Source organism: Diuraphis noxia, unplaced genomic scaffold (genome assembly GCF_037042655.1).
Source record: "Diuraphis noxia isolate RWA-SAM2 unplaced genomic scaffold, SU_Dnox_SAM2 contig0005, whole genome shotgun sequence".
Lineage (NCBI taxonomy): Eukaryota > Metazoa > Arthropoda > Insecta > Hemiptera > Aphididae > Diuraphis > Diuraphis noxia.
The window spans coordinates 3,989,171-4,015,838 of NW_028301715.1; the positions used below are offsets into that span (position 1 = coordinate 3,989,171).

Genomic DNA, 26,668 nt, shown 5'->3' on the forward strand with positions numbered 1-26,668 from the left:
TAAAAAAACACAGAAATTGCGCCACATTTGAAACAATAGAATACATGAACGTCAAAACGAGATAAACAAAATAAATTTATATCGCACAAAAACGTCAAGATCTCACATACCTATGTAACAAATTCATTTTCTGCATAACGAAAGAACCTCAGATTTTTTGTATTAATAACATACAAACTTACTATTATCAATATTGTAAAGTAGTCGAATAAAAATATTAAAATACTTTTAAAAAAATATACTAATTTGCAAATACTTAAGTATATAATTCTTTTTACCTTATATATTTTCTATTTTTAATTTTGATTGTAACGATGAAAAACACAGGTATTTGTTTTTATATAATAGCTGGTGTGTTTTTATTATTACACAAATTTATAATGTATGATATTATGTGTTTACAATTTAATATAATATTTCTGCTGTTCAAGCCACAGTAATAATAGGTTGAATGTACATAATGTTGTGTTTTTAATACAATATGTTCTTTTTTATTTAAAATGACTGCTCTTCGAGCTACAGCTGATAATAGTTTTTAATACGTTTCAAAATAAATCAAAAAGACAAGACTCACGGTTATATCTGTGTATGCAAATGATTGGAGTGTTGGCGGCAGGTTTTTACTGCGACAAAAGACGTTCGGTCTGTTTGTTAGCTCGCGAAGTATGTCGACAGCAAATATACGTAGACAACGATCGGGCGGTGTCGAAAACTCGTCCTCGATGGCTGAATCGTTAAGTTTTTATACCTCCGATGATCCTCAACAACAAACTTTAATGACGCAGAAATAAAGACGGCGTATCACAAATATCGGCGGCGGCGGCATGAATAGCGACGGCGACGGTTTATCCGCAACTATTCGGACTTCGGAGACATACGGCTTGACCAATACAGTGGTGAGCTGTATCACCGTAGAGTCCAAGGTAGCAGGGTGTTGGGGAAGTTTTCTTCCTCTCCTATACCTTGAGTGTGTAGCTTGAACAGTACGGGCGAACCGTACCACTACTGACACTGGCGGGTAAAGAGAGAAAAGATGATACTAAGTGCGAGGACTCCGCGGCGGGATCCTCTAGGCGGCGACGATTAAGTTAAACTGATAACGTGAAAAATGCGGCGGTCGGTGAATCGGTCGGATCGGTAATGACGTACGTATCGTATGGTGTCGTGCCGGCGGCGTGTCTCCGACCGGTATATCTGTAGTTCGTGAACGGTAGATAACAGGTAGTTGGGCTGTTACTACAATGTACTGTTAGTGTATTTTTTTTATGTTCGCGGTGTCGTTGCGTGTATTGGTGTACAACCATTCATTCTGGACTCGTGTACATTAATTTGTACATTTATTAGATTATCGAGTTGTGTTGTAGTTTTTACATAATGTCCTAAAATGTTGTGTCGTCGTAAAGAGGAGCTCACGGCCCGCACTCTATACTGGTTCCTTGTTACTCACGATGTAATCATTTTACCTCTGATATATATATTAATCATCGACTAGTATGTTATTGCGTGTGTATTTACTTTATTCAATACTGATAGATGATGAATCGATCATAATATGTCATTATATATTAACAAAACGTCATTCAACTTGAAAACCAAAATGTACCTACTATGTCTGGTAGGTACTATGGCATTGTGGTTGACGCGTCCGGCTACTCTTAGAGAGCGCTAGTTATTTGTATAGGCCACCCGTTTTGTCCCGTTACATGATTAAGTATCCTCACTTGCATTGCAAGGTCCATAACATTACTCTCATTTATCACGACACGTAGTAATGTAACACCAAAAATATTGAAAAAAAAATCAATATTAAAAACCGATTGGTTGAGTTAACTCTATTATATTATAATATGAAATATGAAATAAAAGTACATAATATTATAACAAACCAATCTTTCATGATCTTTGCACTTTGCACAGTTAATGTGATAAACATTATTACGATATTACAAAATATTATTATAGTTGAAAAGGTGTATATTCAACGTATAAAAAAATATTATCTAAAAATGCTAGATATAAGTCGCATCAGTGGCGTAGCCAGAATTTTATTTTATTTTCATTTTTTAAATATATATTTACACAGAGTTGATTTCACTAGGGTTTTACATAAATTAAAAATACTGATATATAGAGGTTTTATTTTAGGTTTCAGTTCTTGTATCGAGTGTGCGACTATACAAATATGTATTTGCACCTAACTTCCATAGACCATAAAAATAATTTTGAATTTTCTTAAAAGTAATTTAAATAGGATCAGTTTATTATACTGTAACGTCACAGAATTTTGAGACTTTTTATTAGAATATTACATAATATCATTATTATGATCTTATAATATGTCCACGTCCTTTTATTACTCATAGTATTTCCATAATCTCTATTATTATGCATGCGCTCATTAAATATTAAAATTACAAAAACACTGTTATGTAATACTAGTCCCCTGACCTCCCCCACATGCAGTGTCCATAGCGTTGATGTCACAGCGGGCGCTCCGCCGTTGCTGTCGGGCGTCGCGGTCGCAGCTGTTGGCGCATACGAACAGGGCAACCTGTTTCCCCACTATATACATATTATACGAAAGTTCCCGACGCGACGACTCTGACCACCCCTCTACCCAAGAATCTCAAGACGCCGGAACGGCCTACGACCAGCCACCGACGTCTACTGCCGCACTGTCTGTTTTTCACCACCATCGATGACCGATCTTCTGTTGTTCGTTTTTTTTTCTGCTCAACACCATTGACTCTCGCAACACGTCTCCCGGACTCGAAATTCTTTTTTTTTGTTTTCGCAAGTCGGCGGAATACTACCATGATGGGCTGAAGCGACGTCATAGGCTCGTGGTGGGCGAAGCCATCTCCAACATCATCAGCTCAGTACAAACAGTCGTCGTCAAGTATTATTTTTCCCCCAACATTTCCTTTTTTTTTTTCATTCTGATTATGCATCACCATCATTTCTTTTTTATGTATGCTCCGATTTTCCTAAGAGATGCCCCGGTAACCGTCATGCGGAGCCGTGGGTCGTTTCCTTTTATAAATATAAATGTATAATATGTTAGATGTATGTCATACCGACATATGATGGTCATTATGTGCTCGGTAACCGCTCGCCGGAGCTGTAGCATGATTATTTTTATTTTTATCCATTACATTTCCTTTGTAATTGCCATATGCCAAATTATTATATATTTTTTGAATTGTAATTGCCATGTACCTAATGTTATATTATTTTATTCATGTTGTTTAAAACACAACATTTACTTATAAGATAAGCGCGTAAAATATAACCATATGATAACCTTATACTTTGTCACATTTTTTTTTATCAATAGTATTTTTTACTTTTCCCCCTTTTAAATAAATCTTTGAGATTCATATCCCACTGCGTGTATAAAAGCCTGCAAGTTCCACCGACTTGGTCTTCGGGTCAACACGCGGTGCGGCCTGCAGATCACGATGTAAGTGTTCCCCTTACATTGTGGGTGGTTTATAGGGCCTTAAAAACTCTATATCCTCACAATACGTTAACACAAGACGAAAGACATCTATAATATAATACGAAACACCACATGGGTATATTGTACAGGTATTATCGAAATCTGGTAATAAAATCAATAGAATCATAAAACCTCCAAAATTGATGAATTATATCACTGACTTGTAGTAGTAGTTTTCGATATTATCTATGCTATTTATAGTACGTAACCCCGTAATAATAAGGCACTATTCATAATTACATTTTCATTTAAACTGTACAATTCCTAAGTGCTCTCTGACATAAAAAATAAAGCTTTTATAAGTTATTAAAAGTATTTTTTCAGTTATTTAGATTTCGGTAGGTAGCTTACAAAAACCTAGATTTAAATTATTTATTAGATTCTGAACGAAGTGAAGAATGTATTGATTTTACAATGATGTGTGTGTGTTTTTTTTTTGTGTCTGTGTACAGCATAACTAGTCGAAATAATGCTTCAATTTCAAACTTTGTGAGTGGTTTCCGATGTAAAAGTGAATATCTTTAGTGCATTTTAGTGGTCAAAAGTAAACATTTTCCAACAGTTTTAAAAAAAATCGAAAAAAACAACAAAAAAAATGACAGAAAAACGGGAATTTTTACGCATTTATAGACCACTGAAATTTTCGATTTTTCTGAAAAATTTTTTTTGAAGTGCCGATAAAATCTTTTTGGCCCAATCAAAATACTTGAAAATTTGTTCCTCATAAGTTATTCTTATAGTGATTAAAAAACTATAAGAATACATAGGTACAATTTTTTTTATTATCATTTGAAGTTCAAATTTTTACGAAATCTGTCGAAAACACGAAAATTTGCAAGTAATTTTGAATTTGAAAAATCATAAAATTATATATAATTGAGTTTATAACTAAGGATTAAAAATACAACACTAAGATTTCCATTAGTTTTCCTTCAAGTAGCTATAGAAAAAACTTGAAAAATCATTATAGGAAAAATTTTAAGTGCGTTTGAATTTTTACGAAATAGCGTAACGATAACGATTTATCCTTAAACGATTTTAAATATTTGTCATTATTCAAAAAGTATAAGTCCTAGATACTTGAAAATTTTACCAGTTATTTAGATTGGTATTTTCTTTACATGATTTAATTTTCAAAATATTTTTACTTTTTTTGAGATATTTATAGACAACTGAAATTTTCAATTTTTCAGAAATTTTTTTGAAGTGTCGATAAAATTTTTTTGGCGTTATCAAAATACTTGAAAATTTAATACAAAGTTTTTCATAAATTATTCTTATAGTGATTAAAAAATTATAAGTATGCATAGGCACAATTTATTTTTTATTAGCATTTGAAGTTCAAATATTGACAAAAATTCGTCAAAACCATGAATATTTTTATGTCTGTCATCACGTTTTGGGGCAGTAAAAGTGCTTCGATATTTGACTTCAGTACCTTATTCGATCAGAAAGTGAATCTAGTTGGTACTTTGGGGGTAAAAATAATTTTTAAATAATCGGGATAAACAAACTAAATATTAAGGGAAAAACGGGAAATTTTACGCACAATCCGTTTTCGACAAAATTTGATTTTTGATGTAACTTTAAAACAAATGATCATTGGTAGGTACATGAAATTTTCACTGAATGTTTATATAAGTATTTTCTATCCACCATGAAATTTTCAAAATTTAAATAGAATATATTATCCTAGACTGACAAATCATCTCCGTTCAGAATCGTTTTTCGTATACAATGATACCTATCATTTTATTTTTTAGTGGAATTCCCACATTGAAAGTCTTATTCAATTCAGACTTCCTATAACTATTTCGTTTATTTCATCATTCATCACACATAACATATTTCATTTAAATGTTAGAAAAAAAAAAATCAAAATATCAATAAAATATATTATGTAGTATTAAATTTCTGAATATTATTTTATGAAAATGTTTTCCGGTCAAATGAAATATATTTATGTTAAAATAAAATTTTAATCAAACTTAATTGGTTTTTATTTTATCTAAACGTAGGAGATTATTGTTATGAGTTAATTTTTTTATCGTCATCTAAAATAATGTTTTATCAACTATTTGCATGAGATGAATTAGCACATGCATATTTACTGGTATGCTGAATACTAATTTTATCATAATAGATCTCCATTAAGATTTTTCGGGTGCATTAGTAATCTGGCATACAGCCCATAACATGATCCAGGTAAAATTTATTTAGATCTCTACATTTTGGTCCTACTTACTTTTAAAATTAATCTTAATGTACTCACCATTGCATAAATGACGCTGGCATAACATCCTGTTCTAAGCGACTGAAAACAACAGCACGATTGGAGAATGGCCATATTATAGTGGAAAAGCAATTTGTTTCTTTTAAAATACACTATGGTTAAACATTACTCCAATCTAAATTGATTCTGTAAAGCAAAAAAATAAAATTATATTACATAATTCCTTGAAAAATATTTACGTTATTCACTAATTATAATGTATGAAGGTATAAACAAAATATGTCGACAATATTAAACGGTTTAAAATAAATTGCTTTTGTTTACTGTTAAGCTCAAATAATATTTCTACATTCGTTTTAATGTATACCCGCTGGACCGTTTAGTGTAGTAGAAATCGCATAAATTATATTCCCATTGCTTTTCTGTCATATTACTATGATTAAGTCCAGGGAATTAATATAATCAGAAATTATTTTTAATAACTCTAAAATCTTTGAAACTCACTGTTATTATTACATTTATCGCACTCGGTCTTTCACATTATATTGATTACTATTTTAAAAATAATTCACTAAACATTAATGTTTTTTCGTTTAAAGAGTTTGCAATTAAATTAATATTTTTAGTTTTATGTTCCTACTTAAATTTACTGTTCTATTGGTACTATTTACAATCGATATTTGTAGTTAAATAATTAGCAGAAGAGGGAAAATAAAATGAGGTTCATAATGGCACGTATAAAAGTTATACAACTATAATACCTGGGTTCAAGTTTGATAGGATTGAATTATAGGTCTCAAACTATTTTAGTTATATAAGTATTTTCAAACAAAACATAGAGTATCCTATAATTATAAATATTAGAGCACAAAAAAAATACCTAATTCTATTAATATGGTTCAATCAATATACATTTATTCGTCAGCTAATTGTATTCTCACCAAAATAAAATGTTCCGATTTATATTATAGTCATATAATATTGTTTATATTGTACAGAAAACAAAAGTCACAAATAGACAGAAATTAACAGTGAGATAATGTATTTTTTAACTAATAATTTATATTTTGTTGTACACGATGAATAGTGACATAAGCGCAGTAATTTTAATTAGTTATCATTAATTCATCATCTAAATTCCTAATATTGTTGTATTTATTATTTTTTCATATAATCAAATAAAAACAGTTTCAATCTAATTATAATTTTTTTTATGAATTTAATATGTTTTTACACTCGAATAGATTTCTAAATCTGTTAACATAATATTATTGCTAACTAATACCTACTACATCAATATTATTTATAAACTTAATCATACATTTTTATAACACTATATTTAAGTGTGAACGCGGATAATTTCCAATCGTTACATTTCTAAAATAAAAGTATAAATCGTGCCAGTCATACCACAATCACCAACCCAAGTATTATAAATTGCTAACCCAATTTATAAATTACTTTTAAGCGAACCAATAACAATATTTTATGACTTAATGATTAGTAGCTCAAGTAAAAGTTTTGTTGAAAGCATTATCTTTTCAAATCGTTACCAATTTTTAAAATTTAAAAAAAAATAAAAATAAAAATCGTGATAGGTACATTAATTAAATCAAAAGTGACGATGGAAAGATTACCGATAATGACGGTTCAAACACTGCAGTATTGACCTAAAGCATATTTTTCGAGAGAAAAAGCACAATTAATGTTAAAAACGTCGTAGTATTGAAAAATATATTTTAAAATCATAATATATATGTACACAGAGCCACAAAATCACGGTGTTTTTATGCACGTATATGCATATACAACATATATCATAATTTTATTAGAAAGCTAATGTGGTAAACCAACAATAATAGTAAATTCTTCCATCTATACGGTGTGTCTATGCACTGGAGACTAAATTTGTAGGAAATAATTAAGTTTGAAATTTCCAGTCAGTCAGCTTAGACGAGGAAAATAAATAAGAAAGCTGCAGAAGCATAAAAAAAAAATATATTTAAAATAAAAATATGTAAAAATGAAGTTTGGATCAATAATATTGTAAAAGTTAGCAAAAATAAAAAACACTGCTGAGTTTGAATATAAATTTAAAATCTTTCAACAATTTAGGTACCAACATTTAATTTAATTTCAGATTCTGAACGAAGTGATGAATGTATTGATTTAAACGTGATGTATGTTATTTTTTTTGTGTCTGTGACTCTGTGTATTACATAACTAGTCGAAATAATGCTTCAATTTCAAAATTTGGGGGTGGTTTCTGATGTAAAAGTGAATATCCTTGGTGCATTATAGAGGTCAAAAATAAACATTTTCCTTATGCATTGTTCTTATTGTAGCTAAAAAAAATTAAAAATCGTTAGTCACAATTTTTTTTATTATCATTTGAAATTCAAATTTTTACGAAATCTGTCGAAAATGCGAAAATTTGCAAGTAATTTTGAAGTTGAAAAATCATAAAATTGTTTGTGTTTATAACTAAAGATTAAAAATACAACACTAAGTTTTCCATAAGTTTTCCTTCAAGTAGCTATAGAGAAAACTCGAAGTATCATAATAGGAAAAATTTTAAGTGCGTTTGAATTTTAAATTTGTATGAAATAGCGTACCGATAACGATTTATCCTCAAACGATTTTAAACATTTGTTATTATTCAAAAATTATAAGTCGTAGATGCATAAAAATTTTACCAGTTATTTAGATTGGCATTTTCTTTACATCATTTAGTTTTTAAAATATTTTGATTTTTTTTAGATATTTATAGCCTTCTTAATCTTCAATTTTTCTGAAAAATCTTATATTGAAGTGTCCATAACATTTTTTTGGCCGAATAAAAATACTTGAAAATGTAATACAAAGTTTCTCATAAGTTATTTTTATAGTTTTTAAAAAATTATAAGAATACATAGGCTCAATTTTTTTTTATTAGCATTTGAAGTTCAAATATTTACAAAAAATCGTCAAAACCATGAATATTTGCAAATTATTTTGTAGTTCAAAATTCTTAAAATTGTTTGTATTTATATCAAAGGTTAAAAAATTCAACACTAAGTTTTCCATAAGTTTTTCTTCAAATAGCTATAAAGGAAATTTGAAGCGTGATTATAGGAAATATGTTTTGAGCGTTTGAGTTTTAAATTTTTATGAAATCGCGTAACGATAACGATTTATCCTCAAACCAGGTATATGTATATCTATGATAATATAATGTATTATGAATTATGATAACTACATGCAATGTTTTTGGAAAAATTGATTAACCATGCCTTATGTAAAATGTGTTCTAATTGAAAAATAAAATATATGTTTCAAAATAGAATATAATAAGTGACAATATTTAAATATAATATATCCTAGACTGACATATGATCTCCGTTCAGAATCGTTTTTCGTATACAATGATACCTATCATTGCATTCAAATCTAACCTACTCTAGTCATAGGTCCACCCCAACCCCTAATGTACAGCAGAGCGACATCCACTTAACCGTTTTTTTTAATTTTTATTAGAGAATATATAATCTATACACTAGGGCGTAATAAGAATATGTGCTACAATATAATTTAAGGATAGCATGATATAGGGCGAGGGAAGAAACCATCCATTGATCGCACTTATTTATTTAATTTAATAAAGAATAAATTGTTTATCAATTGTTATCAATTAACATATATTAGTATTTTTATTAGTTACAAGAATAAAAAATATATAATATATTGAATCTTTATGAGTTGATTAATTTATTGTATAACACAGTCATAATTTTATTATTCCAAAATCAATTAATATTATCGAAATTATTTGTATACATTATTTTTATAGTAGTAATTTTTTTAATGGTTTTTTTTTTTTTTTTTATTCACACGACCCATTTTTAATTCCTCATTTCAAAGAAGAATATATTAAAATAATACTGAAGCTACTTATATGAGTTATATGCAATTAGATTTTTATGGTTTGAAATAATCTGAATAATATATTCACGTAGATTTACCAAACTAAATAATATATTAGTATGATTATAAAAAATTACTATTGATACCTATTTGTTTACTTTTTTTTTTCGTTTTAATACGCCTTTGCATTTCTAACAATGTGATGAATAAAAGTTGTATTGCGATCGTCAAATTAGGACGTCATGTTGATTTCGTATTACATATATCTATATATATATACAAGGTAGGTGTAACAAATAGAACTAACTTTTGGACTAACTTTTGTTCACATTTATATTTTTTAATATTTTTTTTTTTGTTCATTAAGTGAACCTAGCACTACATGTATAATACATTTTTTATATTTTATTTTTTAGTATTGAAAAGAAATTAATTTAATAAAAAAATGTTGGATAAATTCAAAATAGCCTATTTGTGAATTTGATTATAATAATAGTTTTGATGGTAAAAAGATTTATCTAAGTCAAGTACCTAGTTTATTTTTTAGAATTTTCTTTAAAATCCAATTTTTTTGGTTAAAATAATTTGGAACGCAATAATTCTTAAAAAATATGGTTATCAAGAATTTTATGACATGAGTATATTTCTTAAATTATTTATTTATCATATAATATTAAAGAATTTTGTCATATGATGAATTGGCATAATTTTTTTTTTGTCAAGTCTTTCTGTTACATGTTAAATGTATGTCAAGGAAAATGAAAGTTCAGTATAAATATTTAAATTTCATATTTTAACCATAATTCGTCGAATTTACCTCGACTGTAGGAAAAATTTATATGATAATATTATGATCAGTAATCCTAATTTTGATTTTAAGTGATAAGTATCGAGAATGGAAAATATTGCAATTATTCATAAACGCTCATAATTGCATTTTTAATTTTAGTATTTTACACCATTCACCGCATGATGTCAAATCGTAAACGAATAATCTATAAAAATCCACACTAGCTTATACACATAAAAACTAGAAAATAATTTACCAAATAATACACTTTTATTTTTTTTTTATTAAAATAATTGTTTAGTGAAAATATCTTATGTGGAGATATTTTTTGAAAGTGTAAATTACATTCTTAAAAACATAATCCTGTCCAAGCAAAACGCTTTGAAATTTAAAAAACAGAACAGTTTGATACAAAAAAAAAAAAAAACTATTATAGATTTATATGTTATACAATATTACACTAATATTATGCGTAATGAATTAATCTCATCAACGCTAAAAAGAAATGCGTCACTTACTACTGAGCATGATTTAAGATATACAGGTTGCACAACGACCTATGTTTAATAGCGTCCCGCAGTGACTTTAAAAATGACACTATAACACAGCCGTCAAAAATAGAGCATTAGCGCTCCCGGTGTCGAAATAAGCAAAACGCCTATGATTAAAGATCTTATATTATTATCTATTTCGAAATTTTGCCTCGTTTTTTTTGTCATTTGATTCAGCTTCTGATTTTATACTATTTATTCTATTATTATACTTGAACTTGGACTTGAATATTTTATTTTATGTATAACAATAAGTAAAAGACAATCTTATATAATAATTTAAAATAAAACTAATTTCCTTAGATAATAATAAAAATTTTCCCTACATGTGGCGACACTGAAATACAATTTTCCCCACAAGGAGCGTTGAGAGTTAATTTTTTTGAAGTGTCAGTTCTTGAGTCACAATATTTGTCTTCGTTGTGCAACCTGTATATCTTAAATCGTGCTACTGAGATGTGTTAGTAAAAAATAGGCCAAAACACTCATTGCAATAATTATATAAATCATTTTTATTCGTCTTTTTTTTAAAATTGAACAATATACTTTAGTTTTTGGCCACATAATAAGTTTTTATTTCAATGACTATAGGCAAGCTACATATAGATATGTATTTGATTCAAATAATAAAATCACGGTAAACAGAAAAACTTAACTAGGCTACAACTATAGTACTATCAACTACACAGACAGCAGTTTTTATGCACTAAAAATTGATTTGGATGGTTTTATACATGTGTCATTTTATTTTTTTCGGACATTTATGTATTTTTCTATAATTATTACACGTGCACATGTGTTTATTAATTTTGTCATTTGTTATTATCACGTAAAAGCTTCACTATTTATTGTTTTATGTTTATGTACCTATTAAGCTTATTATTCTAATAAATAATTAATGACGAACAAAAATTGATTAATATACAAGCTATCGATGATGGTTTAATACTCATATTGTATTTAAATTAAATTGTTAACTTTTAAACAAAATCGTTCCATTTTTGGTGGAATATTATACTAAAAATAAACGTGCTCTGTATTCAAAAATTGAAATAACATTTATTCAGAAAAAAAAAAAAAAATCAAAAGCCCGATATATATTTTAACTCAGTGCCATAATTCAAGGATACAGGAATTTACACACATGACATAGAACAAAAATAATTTGAATAACAATATAATTGGCAACAACTTTCGTTTGAAAACTTTCATGGTATAGAATAATTATGGTTGTTTATTCCCGGACTCGAAAATAATAAAAAAAAAGTAAACAAGCCAAACAATATTTGTCAGGATGTTTTTAAGTTTGACTTTTGATTCCATCTAATCGCGTGTACACAAATATCGACTTTGGAATGGTTGTTATTCGTGTTATGCTGAATACTACAGCTCAAATATTTTGACTATAGCAGAGAAAGCATTATCATTGGTCTAAAAGGGTCTCTTTGTTGTCAAGGTTTACAAAACGAAACATAAACTTTACAAATATTTACCTTTATTAAGGTTTCTGGGTGAAATGTTAATATTTACCCTATTAATTATTCTTCTATACCGTTTGAAATGTGGTGTTCGACGTGTTAATAGTGACAACTATTAGGAACAAATTTACTTTTTGAAAATTCCTTGACAAACATTAATAGATTTTTAGCAGTTTATCAAGCAATATTTGCCATTTAATAGTTAGTTATGTGTTTGCTTTTTTTTATTTTACTAAATACGCTATAAAACTTTTTTGATACGCTATTATTAAACATATTATGCCAAATAAATTTCAACCGATGAACCGATGATTTTAAATTGCGTTCCGAGTTGGTAAAAAATTGAACAAATTTCTAACTTTGAGAAGACATGAAAACTTGCAGATAACAATCAAAAACGTAGTTTTATATTATCACTTGTCAATATTAATTTTTTAACATTTTATTACTTTTAACATTCTAATACATCATGAAGACTTGTATAGTGTACCTAATTCATATTGACGAACGTGGTGTAATTCCCATTTCTTTTCGCAGTTTGTGGTAATAATATAACTATCATGTGTAAAGCAGTGACATAGTCAGGGGGTGTCCCCGGTCGGCTATATTCATTCAAAAAATATATACATTAAGTAATTGAGATTTCTACAAATTATTTTATCACAATATATGATTTTAATTCATATTTGATATTATTAATATATACATTGATGGCTACAAAGGAAAATTAATAAAGCACCCTCTCCTGAATGTCTTAGATAAATATAAAATTAAAACACCCACTAAAAAAATCGTGGTTACGAGCCAGGTGTAAAGTAGGTAAGTATAAAAGTACCTTGTAACAATTAACTTTCTTATTACGTTGTAAGTGACGGATAGATTAAAATAAGTAAAATAATATTATGATCATGCTTATGTACAGTAAAGGCTTAATTTAAACAACTTTAATCATGTTGAATATTACTTATAAATTTCAATTGGAAATTTAATTTTAATGTATTTATGATTATGTGCTTTAGTCGCTTTAGACAAATCAAATATTATAGCAATGGAATTGTATTATTCTGAAGCAAATATAAACTATTTAAAACTATAAATAGTGTCCTTCGAATTTAAATAAATTCTATTTAGGGCATTATACAAAAATCATTTTAAACATTTTAGTTGAAATTAAAACGTATTTTATGAATACCAATAATTAAACATTTGAAGATCTTACAATACTTGTATGGATAAGTTTACGAATAACTGTAATCATTTTAAAACCAGTTTCCTATTATTTTCTAAATGCATATCCTAAAATCATACTAAGAAATAGTAGTATGTAGTCGGAATTTGACTTTCGTAAGTACATCGCCAGATCGCCTAGAAAATATTTTGTTCGAACTACGTTAAGCTGGATCGCCCATGGTAAAGGACAAATTGTGTCTTAAAGAAAAATATACACTTTCATATAGTTGTACAATATATATACCTAAACTAAAAAAAGAGAATTATTCTCGAATACTCTGCTATTTCGTTGGACACGAAAAAAACGTTGACTAATTCAAAATATAAATCATTAATAATAATAGTATTCAAAAACATTCCATTAAAGCTGAAAGCTTTTAAAAAAAATTCTATTACTATAATTTAATAATTTTCAAACCAATATAGGTACAAATTTAAAGTGCGCATTATTGCATTATTACAACAAATACTTCATAGTTTAATACAATAACAACTGGCAATCGTCGATATAAAAAATAATCATATTAGGTTTTCAAACAATTATAATATTATATTGTACAGATTAAATTGTATAAAAACATTATTCACATGTAATGCGGATGAATTATAATTCACAAAATCATTATCTGACTAAATTACGTCAATATAGGTAATATTAGAAAATATAGCATACTCGCTAGGGTTAAGAATTAAAATTTTAAAACTTCATATTTCGTGTAATTATAACTTCCTATGAAAAATTCTTACGATACAATATCCATTAGCAGTTAGATCAACAAAAATGATATTACGCGTATCCAAGACATATATAGGAAATCATACCCATATTATATTAATTATTAAGCTATTAATGAGTGGAGGGGAGATGAAACATGATCAAAAAATCTAAATTGAAGTGATCCATGAATAATCAAAACAGATGATAAATTGATAAATAATATATTATAATCTAGTAGCCATTAATAGTAAGTCATGAACGACTCTTGAGTCATGTTTGTATGTGTACTCGCATTTAAGCAAGAAGCCGTACCCTATTGGGGGATTGGAAATGGCTGCAATTTAAATGGCAGGATGCAATTAGATGACGTGATGATAATACGACTTTTACTTAAGTACACCGAAATGGCTATAAATCAGGTATGTGTGTTTTACGTATAAAGCTCTCTGCAAATTCGGTCTATAAATTAATTTTAAAAAAAGGGGTTAGTAAATTTATGACAGACTAAACTCTATATATTCAGTTAAATCGTAAAGCATTTGAATCGTATATTTCGTTAGCAATCGCAGTCAATAAATTGAACACTTATGTAAATAAACATCCTCAGCTTGTTATCATAATAAAATATGATCCCCTATAAAATCACACCATATAACAAAAGTCAAAACTTTGTCCACTAAAAATTAAGATCAAACACTTCCAAAACAAAACAACAATTATTTATATACACTAACAGGTGCAATTCGAACAGAAATATTATTATAATTAAAGTGTTAGATGTAAGGAAAATATTACTCAACCACATAATTTTTTGTTTTTGTTTTACACAAGTAATATACAATCTGTATCTTTAATACAATAAGAATAATATATGCTAAGAGTACATTCACAGGGAAAAAATAAATTTGATAAAAGGAGCCACCCATTGATGACACTTTCTATGGTTACTTAATTATTTACTTAATAATTATTTTTATTAGTATTTTATTTTTATTTTTTTTTTTAATTAATTAATTTTTTTTTATATAACAAATCACTTCACCACTTGCGCTTTAGACGTCTTGGGGGGTTACAAACCACATAATAATGAAAACTAGTTTAATAATACAGAGTATGAAGGTCTAAAAATCATTGATAAGAGCAATTTTTTATCACAAGAAACTTAATGTACGTTTGTTATCGTATAAGATAAAGATATATACAATAAAGATACGTAATTATAGCAATCAAATTTTCTCGAAATTATGTAAAAAAAAAAAAAAAAAACATAATACAATCAGAAAAATCATAAATATTTTCTGGTACCAAAATACTTATATTCATTTTATCATTTATAGGTGCATTATGAATGGGGCCCTAGGGCTGTTATTCAACAACATAATCAACGTATTTGATTTAAAATTTAAATTTATTATTCTTAAAGAAGAAGTCAAAAAATCATACTACCTACTATAACATTTAAGCGTATTTTTATACTTTAATTATTATAATAAATGAATGTTATTTAATAATGTTATGAGTAGGTATTATGATGAAATCAAATAATATATTGGTACCAAGTAGACGTTTATTCCAACAATCTCTGATTTGAATTTTTTAAATATATATAACTTTAAGATTTTTATTTTTAATAATTTATAATTTATAATGTATACATTATATTATACTTATGAATATCATTCACACGTGTAATATAATATGCTCAAGATGACAAAACGATTATTATAGGTATCGTATGTTGCTTCTTTTTATAATCAACGAATTATTAATAATAAGGAATTTGACCCGTTGTAAATAAATGTAAAACGTAGTTATATACACTATATACAATATATGTATGTAGGAGTTTTTGTTATGACGTTATTTTTAGAACGATCTGTATATTATTTTTTTTAGGTTATCGCGCGAACCACCAAAACTAATTTCTATTTTAAATGTTGAATGTTAAGTTACAAATTATTATATAATTATAGAATCATTAAGTTGTTAAAATTCGCAGCATCTTTTAAATATAATATCATGGAGTAGTTATTCATCTTTAATAAAATATTACAGCTCTAGTTGTTGAACAAATCATTTTAAATCGTAAATTCTAGTTATCAAAATTATGTCTATTAGAAAGATTACAATATTAGATAAAATAAAAAATTGTTTTAGAGCAAAAAAAAATTACTTTCTATACTAAAAAAATTATTTTATATCCATATCTTCTTACCGGATACGGGAGAAATAATCACGATTCTAACCGACTAAACCAAAAAATAATAACTAAATGCGATTATTCTAACATATATTATAAACACTAGCCAAAAACAAATATTAGTCGGCTACATAATATTGTTACATAGGTAGCTGCTTATACATAATATACAGAATGATTCATTCAACATAATAGATAATCATAATTTCATAAAACATAAACGTTTTTGAAAATATTTCTTTTCCATATATTTAAATGGTTACAAAACAAAATGTATGGAAAAAATTTTACTTTTTCTACTTTTTATTGATATTGCTTTTTTTGAGTACTTTCTATTTTTAAAAACAACACTATTCGGTTTATTTAGTTTCTTATTTATAGGTAAGTATTTATAGTGATTTAATAAGATATGAGCATAGAATAGTGAACCAATATTTAGAGTGGTACCCATGTACCACTTCACACCACTCATGAAAACTTTAAGCACTTTTTGAATTTTATATTGAATTTTAAAAAAATTCTGCTTAAAACGGGAATAAAATTAAGAAATTAATGACGAAGAACATGTGGTTTTTTAATGGTACTAATAACTGTGTAAAAGAAATATTTTAAAAAACGTTGATAGTTTTTTGAAATAGCGAACGTTTCAAATGTATCCTGCACCAGGTGTGTGGAAGTAAAGGTACTTAAAATACAACACATCCGTTTTACACATCTCTGTTGAGCTCGTTGGCGTGATTCAGGGTCGTTTTTCTTTTGCTTTACAACAACTGAGTAACAGACTGCATGCTGTGCAGATAATTTATCGCTGAGCTTTATCTGTTTGGCTTAAAGGGTACAATGGGTACATGCCATATGGCGTGGGGAAATACTATGATGGTATAGTGATTCCCACAAGGGAATGCGTATAACCAAGACACGTTTTATTCGCCACCTATATAATAATATATGGTTGAGTTGAGAGCAAAGATATAAATTGTACTACCTATACCTACGTAAACTTATGTAGTGACGTTATAATATAATGATATTATACTGTGGAAAATTACTATTTGAAAGTATTTTTCTAAAATATTCAGTACAAAATATTATTACATAACAGTATATATATAGACTATATACCATCGCGCTGCACGCGGTTCTATTGAATTTGAGAATTTTTTAAAGTGCTATCAAAAAAACGAATCCAAAAAAAATAATTTAATTTCGATAATTTGTTCTTTTTTTAAATTTCTGAAATAATAAGTCACTGCCCATTTACAATTGAGCAGTGTGCAAAGATATATAATGAACTAAACATATTCTTATATAATGACGTTATATAATAATAAACTGTAAGAAATTTTTTACTTGAAAATATTTTTCTAAAATTTCAACACAAAACATTATTATATAGTTAAATACATCAAACTACATATTTCAGACCATTATGACCATAATCTCGTAACTATTGCGTTGATCATTCTATTAGACCGTATTTTTGAATTTGGAACATAACAAATGTGCAGTGTGTTAGGTTTCGTTTAAAAATCATCAAATTTCTGGAATTTGCACTTGGAAATTTTAAATTTCCAAAATCCAATATTACTACGACCCGCAACATATTAATTTATTCGTATATTATATATTATATGTTATTTAAAAAATCCAACCAGGCTGTTACGGATTCGTCGACTATATGATTATTCACTGGACTAAATTTTTATACTTTTTGTATATTATTCTATACCCGTCGTTCCTAAGAATCAAATGAATAAACATCAGATGTGAGTTATTGAATTAATATATTGCAGTGTATATTATATTATTTTTCTTTTCATTATTATTTGCATTTGTTCATTAATTATTTGGCTCACGGACATTCAACTCCTATTATTGTTAATTTCCTCGAGATTTATGGAGGATACCTGATCGTTGTAAACCTTTGTGATTTTAACACCACTGAATATTTGTTATATATCTTCAGCTGCAAACCCAAGCAGCATTGTTGGATGGTAAATAATAATTTATAAAATGCAACTCTAATTAATTCTGTAATACTATTTTTTATGCGTGAGAAAAAAATACATGAATAGTTACTATTGATAGGCTAACGTACGATATTTGAAAAAAGTATTTTATTGTTGCAAATGTCACGAATGTCACTGCAATGTAATTTGACATTATCGTGTAGGTATAAGTTAGAATTTTTAAACAGAACTAATTTATTTTTAAATCTGTTTTTGATGTAAACATATGTGGCTGGAATATTGGATAGGCTTTCAAAATGTCACTTACCGAATAAAAAAATAACGATAATAAATTGTACATAGTGGTATTTATTTTTAAACAAAACGTTCGGATCAACAAAACTTGATGAATACGTCGTATAGTGCGTTAAAAAAAAGTTATTTTTTGATTTATATATACGTTTATATGAAAATAGATATACAATTTATACAACAACAACAATAATATACGTCGTAAGAATAGTAAATATAATTTGTTTTATATTTTTTGTAAGGAAAAGGTAATTTGCGGTAATTATTCCGTGAACTATCTTTTGAATAATTTAAATGTAATCCCATTAAATTATCAGAAGCTTTGAATAAAATTTTTTAATGCACATTTCTAATCAAATAGGAATGAAAAAAGCAAATTCGTTTTTACATAGCATTTTTATAATGGGAATAAAACCCCGTTATGGATAAACATGTGGTGAACAGAAAGGCCTGACCAAAAAAAAAAAAAAAATTATGCCAATTCATTGTATGACAAAAATTTTTAATATTAGGTATATGAAATATACTCATGTCAGCAAATTATCAAAAATCATATTTTTTTAAAAGTTATTGCATTCCAAATTAATTTAACCAAAAAAAAAATATTAAATTTTTATAATTTTATATAAATTGTTATTATAATCATATTCACATATAGGCTATTTTGAATTTAACCAACATTTTTTTTATTAAATTATTTTTTTTTTCATTTTCAATATAATATTTTCTGTTACACATGTATTATACAAAAAAAAAATATTAAAAATTATTAATATTAAAAAAAAAAGTTAGTCCAAAAGTCAGTTCTATCTGTTACATCTTGTATATACTACTAAGTTATATTATTAACATATTTATTATAACGCATTAATAAGATTGAGAACTAAATTCTCGGAATAAATTATGGCAAAAGTTTATGTTGTTATATTAACAGTATAATATTCTTATATTCGTACGAGGATACAATCAATTGTTAATTAATAAAAATGCGGGTAAGTAGTGGATGTCACACTGCTGTACAGTAAGTTTCATATGAGTTACCTACTGTAATGGGTGGAATTAAATTTGAATCCAATGATATTATAATATCATTGTATACGAAAAACGATTCAGAGCGGAGACGGTTTATCTGTGTAGGATATTGATATATTATATATTATTAAAAAATTTCAAATCTTAGATTTAAAAAGAACATTTTTTATGAATTTCTAGCTTAAAATAATTTGCGAATTTTCGTGATCTTTACGTATGTTGTCGAAATTCAAACTTTGAATACTTATAAAAAAAATTGTGAGTATGTATTTCTTTTATTTTTCAACTGTTATTGTAAAAATATTTTAGGAGCTTTGTATTAAATTTTCAAATCTTAGATTTAAAAAGAAAAAACTTTTATGAATTTCTATCTAAGATTATTTGAACATTGCCGTAATTTTTACGTATTTAGTCAAAATTTGAACTTTAAATGCTTATAAAAAAAAATCGTGCCTACGTATTTTTAATATTTTTTAACTGCTATTGTTACAATGTGTTAGGTGCCTTGAATTAAATTTTCAAGCTTTTCTACCCAACAATTTTTATCGATGTTTATAGAAAAAAAATATTTAAAAAGTTGAAAATTTAAATGTTAGTAAACAGCTCAAAACAAATCAAAATATTTTGAAAATTTTATCAAATATAGGTGATGCCTATATAAACATTAAGTGAAAATTTAAAGTATCTGCGGTCATTTCTTTTAGGGTTACACGAAAATAAGAAAATCGATAAATGAGAAATCTAGTGAAATCCAATGTTGTAAAAATTTAAATTTCAAACGTTCTTAAAAATTTGATTTGAATTTCTGGTGAACATTTTTTTTTTTTTGTAATAAAGATTGAAAAACTTGTAAGGAATCTTGTATTAAATTTTCAAATCTCAGATTTAAAAAGAACATTTTTTATGAAACTCTAGCTTAAAATAATTTGCAAATTTTTTGTGATATTTACGTATTTTGTCAAAATTCAAACTTTGAATGCATATTAAAAAAAAAATTGTGTTTATGAACTTATTTTATTTTTCAACTGCTATTGTAACAATATTTTAAGAGCCTTGTATTAAATTTTCAAGCTTTTCTACCCAACAATAAATTTTTATCGATATTAATTTTTAAAAAAACTAATAATGATCGAAAATTGCATATACCTATGAATAGTTCAACTTAAGTTGAAAATTTTTGAAAATTTCATGTTGGATATAGAATATACTTATATAAACATTCGGTGGAAGTTTCATGAATAAAGTTTCACAGATAAACCATCGGTGCTCAGAAACGTTTTTCGTATACAATGATTTAATTATATCATTGGATTCAAATTTAATTCCATCCATTACAGTAACCCACTTGTAATCTACTGTACAGCAGAGCGACATCCACGGTTTATCCGCTTTTTTTAAAAATTTTAATTATAATAATGTAAGATCCCAAACCATACAAAGTTGTATTTCAATTTTTATATGTTTTTTTTTTTCAATTGTTTACTCGAGAACCATAATATATAATATTATTATATAATTATGCATTAGAAATACATTTGTTTTTAGTTGGCATTTTATGATATTATTATAGCATGGTATTGTATAGCCATTAAATAACTCAATTCCGTTTATTTTAAAATTCAAATAAGCATAAAACATTATTAAAAAGATTCATAATCAATAAATTATATTAAACAATAAAATAGTATATTCAAAACGATTTTTTTTAACGTGTTTAGCAACTATCATAGCGGAGCATTCTCAAATTTTATCAATTCTATTAAAATATATTCATGCTAACAGAAAGTGTTATCAATAGGCTTCTTTCAACAAAACCTGATGAACTGTTATCACTGTTATAACTTTTATCACATATTCTTATTCTAGTATAATTGATACAGATTGTTTTTGCTTGTAAAAATAAGAATTGAAAAATTTGTGTTTTTCTATTTCTCAATTAGATAAACCTTGTAAAAAAATTGCTAATTTTCATTCAAAAACCTGTATACCTATTCCAAGAAACTAACAAATTGAAAAGAAAATTATTAACATTTTACGCTGTCTACGCTCAAAATCGATTTTTGTTTGCAGGAATTAATCATTGAATTCAGATTTAATACATTCACTACAGTGACCTATTTAGTAATGCTTTCTGATATGCTAACACTAAAAATTATTTATATACATCAGTTTTTTAGGTTCTGAGCGGAACGATGAATGTATTGATTTTACCATGAAGTGTGTTTTTTTTTTTTTTTTTTTGTGTCTGTCATCACGTTTTGGGGCAGTAAAAATGCTTCGATTTTTGACTTCAGTACCTCGTTCGATCAGAAAGTGAATCTAGTTGGTACTTTGGGGTACTTTACTTTCTTAATACTTTTCTAAATAATTGAGAAAAACAAACTAAAAATTAAGGGAAAAACGGGAAATTTTACGCACATTCATTTTTCGACAAAATCGATTTTGGTTTTTGATGTAACTTTAAAACAAATGACCATAGATACATGAAATTTTCACCTAATGTTTATATAAGTATATTCTATCCACCATGCAATTTTCAAAAATTTTCGACTTAAGTTGAACTATTCAAGATAGACTATCTTAGATAGAAATTCATAAAAGTTTTCCTTTTTAATTCTAAGATTTGAAAATTTAATACAAGGCTCCTAACATATTTTTACAATAGAAGTTGAAAAATAAAAGAAATACATAGTCACAATTATTTTTTTATAAGCATTCAAAGTTTGAATTTTTACAACATATTATGTAAAAATCACGAAAATTCGTAAATTATTTTATGCTAGAAATTCATAAAAAATTTTCCTTTTATATCTAAGATTTGAAAATTTAATACAAGGCTCATTATATATTTTTACAATAGCAATTGAAAAATAAAAGTAATATATAGTCACAATTTTTTTTTTATAAGCATTTAAAGTTCAAATTTTGACTAAATACGTAAAAATTACGGCAATATTCAAATTATCTTAGATAGAAATTCATAAAAGTTTTCATTTTTAATTCTAAGATTTGAAAATTTAATACAAGGCTTCTAACACATTTTAACAATAGAAGTTGAAAAATAAAAGAAATGCGTAGTCACAATTTTTTTTTTACAAGCATTCAAAGTTTGAATTTTGACAACATATATAAAAATCACGAAAATTCGCAAATTATTTCAAACTAGAAATTCATAAAAATTTTTCTTTTTAAAACTAAGATTTGAAAATTTTTAATAATCTATAATATATCCTAGACAGATAAACCGTCTTCGCTCAGAATCGTTTTTCGTATACAATGATATAATATCATTGGATTCAAATTTAATTCCATCCATTACAGTAACCCACTTGTAACCTACTGTACAGCAGAGCGACATACACGACTTACCCGCTTTTATGAATTTCGATCTAAGATAATTTGAACATTGTCCTAATTTTTGATATCATTTATACAAAAAAAATTCTCATTGGTTCATAATACATTAATTTTGTGTTTTTTAAGCATGAATAACTTTTTTTGTAGTTCTGATATCGAAAAAATAATAACGATATTGCACAGACAAAATTCTCCTTTTTATGTGATGAAAATTTCGTTTCTTAGTTACATAACTGTAGCTTTCTCGGTTCTTTCCCGCGCGAAACAGTTTTTGCAATGTTACGCACTTGTAAGACGGAGACAACATGGGAACAGGGTGTAATGTCCTCTTAAAAGGAAAACTTATTAATAAAAAAAAAAAATAAAAACAAAAAATCTTATCTAATCTTATCTATCTAATTTAACTGGTAAAGTTCATAATTGTTACCAATAATCAATAAGAGAGAACGACTTTTTTTGGCTAGAATTCATGATATCTTTATTTTGGTTGCAGTCAACAGTTAAGTACTGGTTATTGGCTAATAAACTATTTTTTTAGATAGTTTATAAAAATAATTGACTATAATAGTCATGTAAACTGAATAACAGAATTTCAAAAAGTTTAAAGGTATTACATCTATTGCCAGTTTGCCATATTACCTTAAATATTGTTTTTTATACACTAGAAATGTATTTATAATTATACATTACTTATCAAAAAATATTTTCTTTTTAATAATAATTATAATAATAATAAATTACAATATTTATACTGAAAAATATTCCAAGCAAAATTATTATTTATATGACACATTTTAATTTAATCAATTTGTGTGATTCAATGAAAAACTATACAGATAAACCTGCACGTTTGTATTGATACATTTATTATTTATTTGAAAATCTCAATTTAATTCATAGAGCTTATTTTAGTCGGTCATGTCACAAATTAATTATCATAATACAGTTGTAAATTCTTATAATATCGAACGTCAACAATTCAAACTCAATAATTTAAATCCCCTTGAAATAATATCATCATCATTACAATAAAACTCAATAACTCGAACTTTTTATATTACCATCAACCTAATCTGTTAGATGTTCAAAAACATTTGATTATTTAATATAGTTTCAAAAATTTTAATTATCGTCAAACATTTTATTAATAATATCTATCTTTTTTTTTTTTTTTTTTTTTTTTTATTTTTACAAGTAATATACAATCTGTATCATTAATACATAATACAATAAGAATATATGCTAAGAGTAATATGACAGGAAAATAATTTGATGAAAGGAGCCACCCATTGATGACACTTTCTGTGAATTCTTAATTATTTACTAATTTTTTTTTTTTTATATTATTATTATAACTATAACAAATCACGACACCACTTGCGCTTTAGGCGTCTTGGGGGATTACCTGGTATAGTAGCGGAGGCCAATTTTTTAATAAGTGGATTCGCATGAGTGCTTAGGTGGTTGTAGAATCTTTTATAGAAACATTTGGATTCCTCTGCTATTGTTTTTAGTTTTAGGTCTGAATGAAGGGAAAAATTTGAGACGTAGGGAGGTGCATTTGTTAGTTTCCTTAGGGCAATGTTTTGGAATGCTTGAATTTTGTTAACGTTTGTTTTTTTTGCACTACCCCATAACTGCAGACCGTACGTCCACATTGGTTTGAGTAGACTTTTATATATAAGAAGTTTGGTGGACGTAGAGGTATATTTATTATTGCATAATACCGTTTTTAACATGCGTAGGCGATTATTTAGAGCTAGTCTTTTGGTTCTTATGTGGTGGGCCCAATTAAGTCTTTGATCAAGTGTTAGACCAAGGTATTTAACAGTAGGAGAGGTAGGAATGGGTGTGCCATATAGAGAAACATTTGGACACGGAGCAATATCTATCTTAAAAATGTTTTTTATTATATTTTGCTTCATCGTTTAAATAAAAATAATAAAAATAAAAAAACATACAAATAAATGTAAAAGTCTATGTAATGTGTAAGATGGATGTTTTAATGGGTTTTTCAGGTTTTTATAAAACGTAAAATAAGCATTATATTATTATTATTATTATTGCAATTAATTTCGTATAGATCTGTTTTTCAACAGTGTCTGGAGGTATACCCAAAAGGTGTAAGAAGTTATGCATTTCTATGTCATAATGTAATAAAATACCTTTATATTGTAAATAAAACGGAATAAAAGTTTAACTGACGTGCGGTCCTTTAAAAAATAAGAATAAAATAAAAAACTATGTGACCTTTTCTATTCGTTTATCTACAAGTCTATCTCACGGGTATAAAACGAAACTCAATATACTATAGCTCTTTAAATATATATTATATAGATGGATATAGCTTAAACGTAAATAAAAAAGAAATAACGTAAAACTGTCACTGAACTACATGGTATATTGTACATTTATAGTTAAAATTGTGTTAAGCCCTACACGGTACACGTACCTAAGTAAAATGTATGACGTATTTGATCTCAAATTTTCAATTAATTTTTTATGAAAAACTAAAATCAGTATAATAATTTTTATTTTTATAAAATAATTTATGTATACTCAAGTGGTTTAAGCGATAAAAATATAAATTATTTGCCCCTCTTATTTCTCTTCTTAAATATTGGCTTTATTCATATATTTTTTTTTTTGTAAACGTTTGGTAAATTATCTTTTTCTATATTCTTTCAGCCCTAAACAAATATCCCTAACCAAAGAATAAATATTTATCATTCGAATTATTCTAACTTTAATTTTATCTATACGTATATTATTATGATAATATCTGAAACATTTTTAATTGTATTTAATCAATATTGGGTTTATCTGGAATAATGGATGAATAAACATTGTTATAGCATCTATAGAGCAGTTCAATTAATGCATAATTCACATTATAATATTTCTAAAATACACAATACTAGTATTATTATACCATATTATGATTTTATACCAAAATTACGGAACGAATTTACAGACATTTTTTGTGTGTATATTATTGACAACGGAAGGTGGTTGGGGTTAATATCCAATTAACCGCCTAAAAATTTACAATTTTTTTGGTGTGTGGGATATAAAAGACCCCCAAAAATGTCAAGCCTGTTAAAAATGTTAGTCCCCTAAAATTTAAATGGATTTCCGCCTATTGATTGGTAGGGAGTTTATAGTATGAGTTTCAAAATAAGTCATATTTTATTTCGTTGATTTTTCTACGACCTTAAACAGCCTGTAATCATTAATCATTAGCTTGGCTACACATTGTTTGTTCGTTTTAGAGGTGATAATTAATTTACCGTGTATACTTGTTAGTGTATCATCAGCTCAGCGGGTGATTACAACCTAAAATTAATTTATATTTATAACCAAAACAATATTAGTTTGATGGAAGATATTGATTTTATATTGCGCGTTGCGAC

General features: G+C 26.7%; 1 protein-coding gene across 1 annotated transcript in view; it reads right to left on the reverse strand.

Moving 5' to 3' along the window:
- Nucleotides 1-26,668, reverse strand: part of LOC107166936 (uncharacterized) — a 208,625-nt gene that overhangs the window by 168,283 nt on the left and 13,674 nt on the right. The window contains exon 2 of the mRNA XM_089229020.1: nt 5,775-5,921. Coding sequence (XP_089085146.1) covers nt 5,775-5,849 — 75 coding nt within the window. The 5' untranslated portion in view covers nt 5,850-5,921. The remainder of the gene's footprint in view (nt 1-5,774; nt 5,922-26,668) is intronic.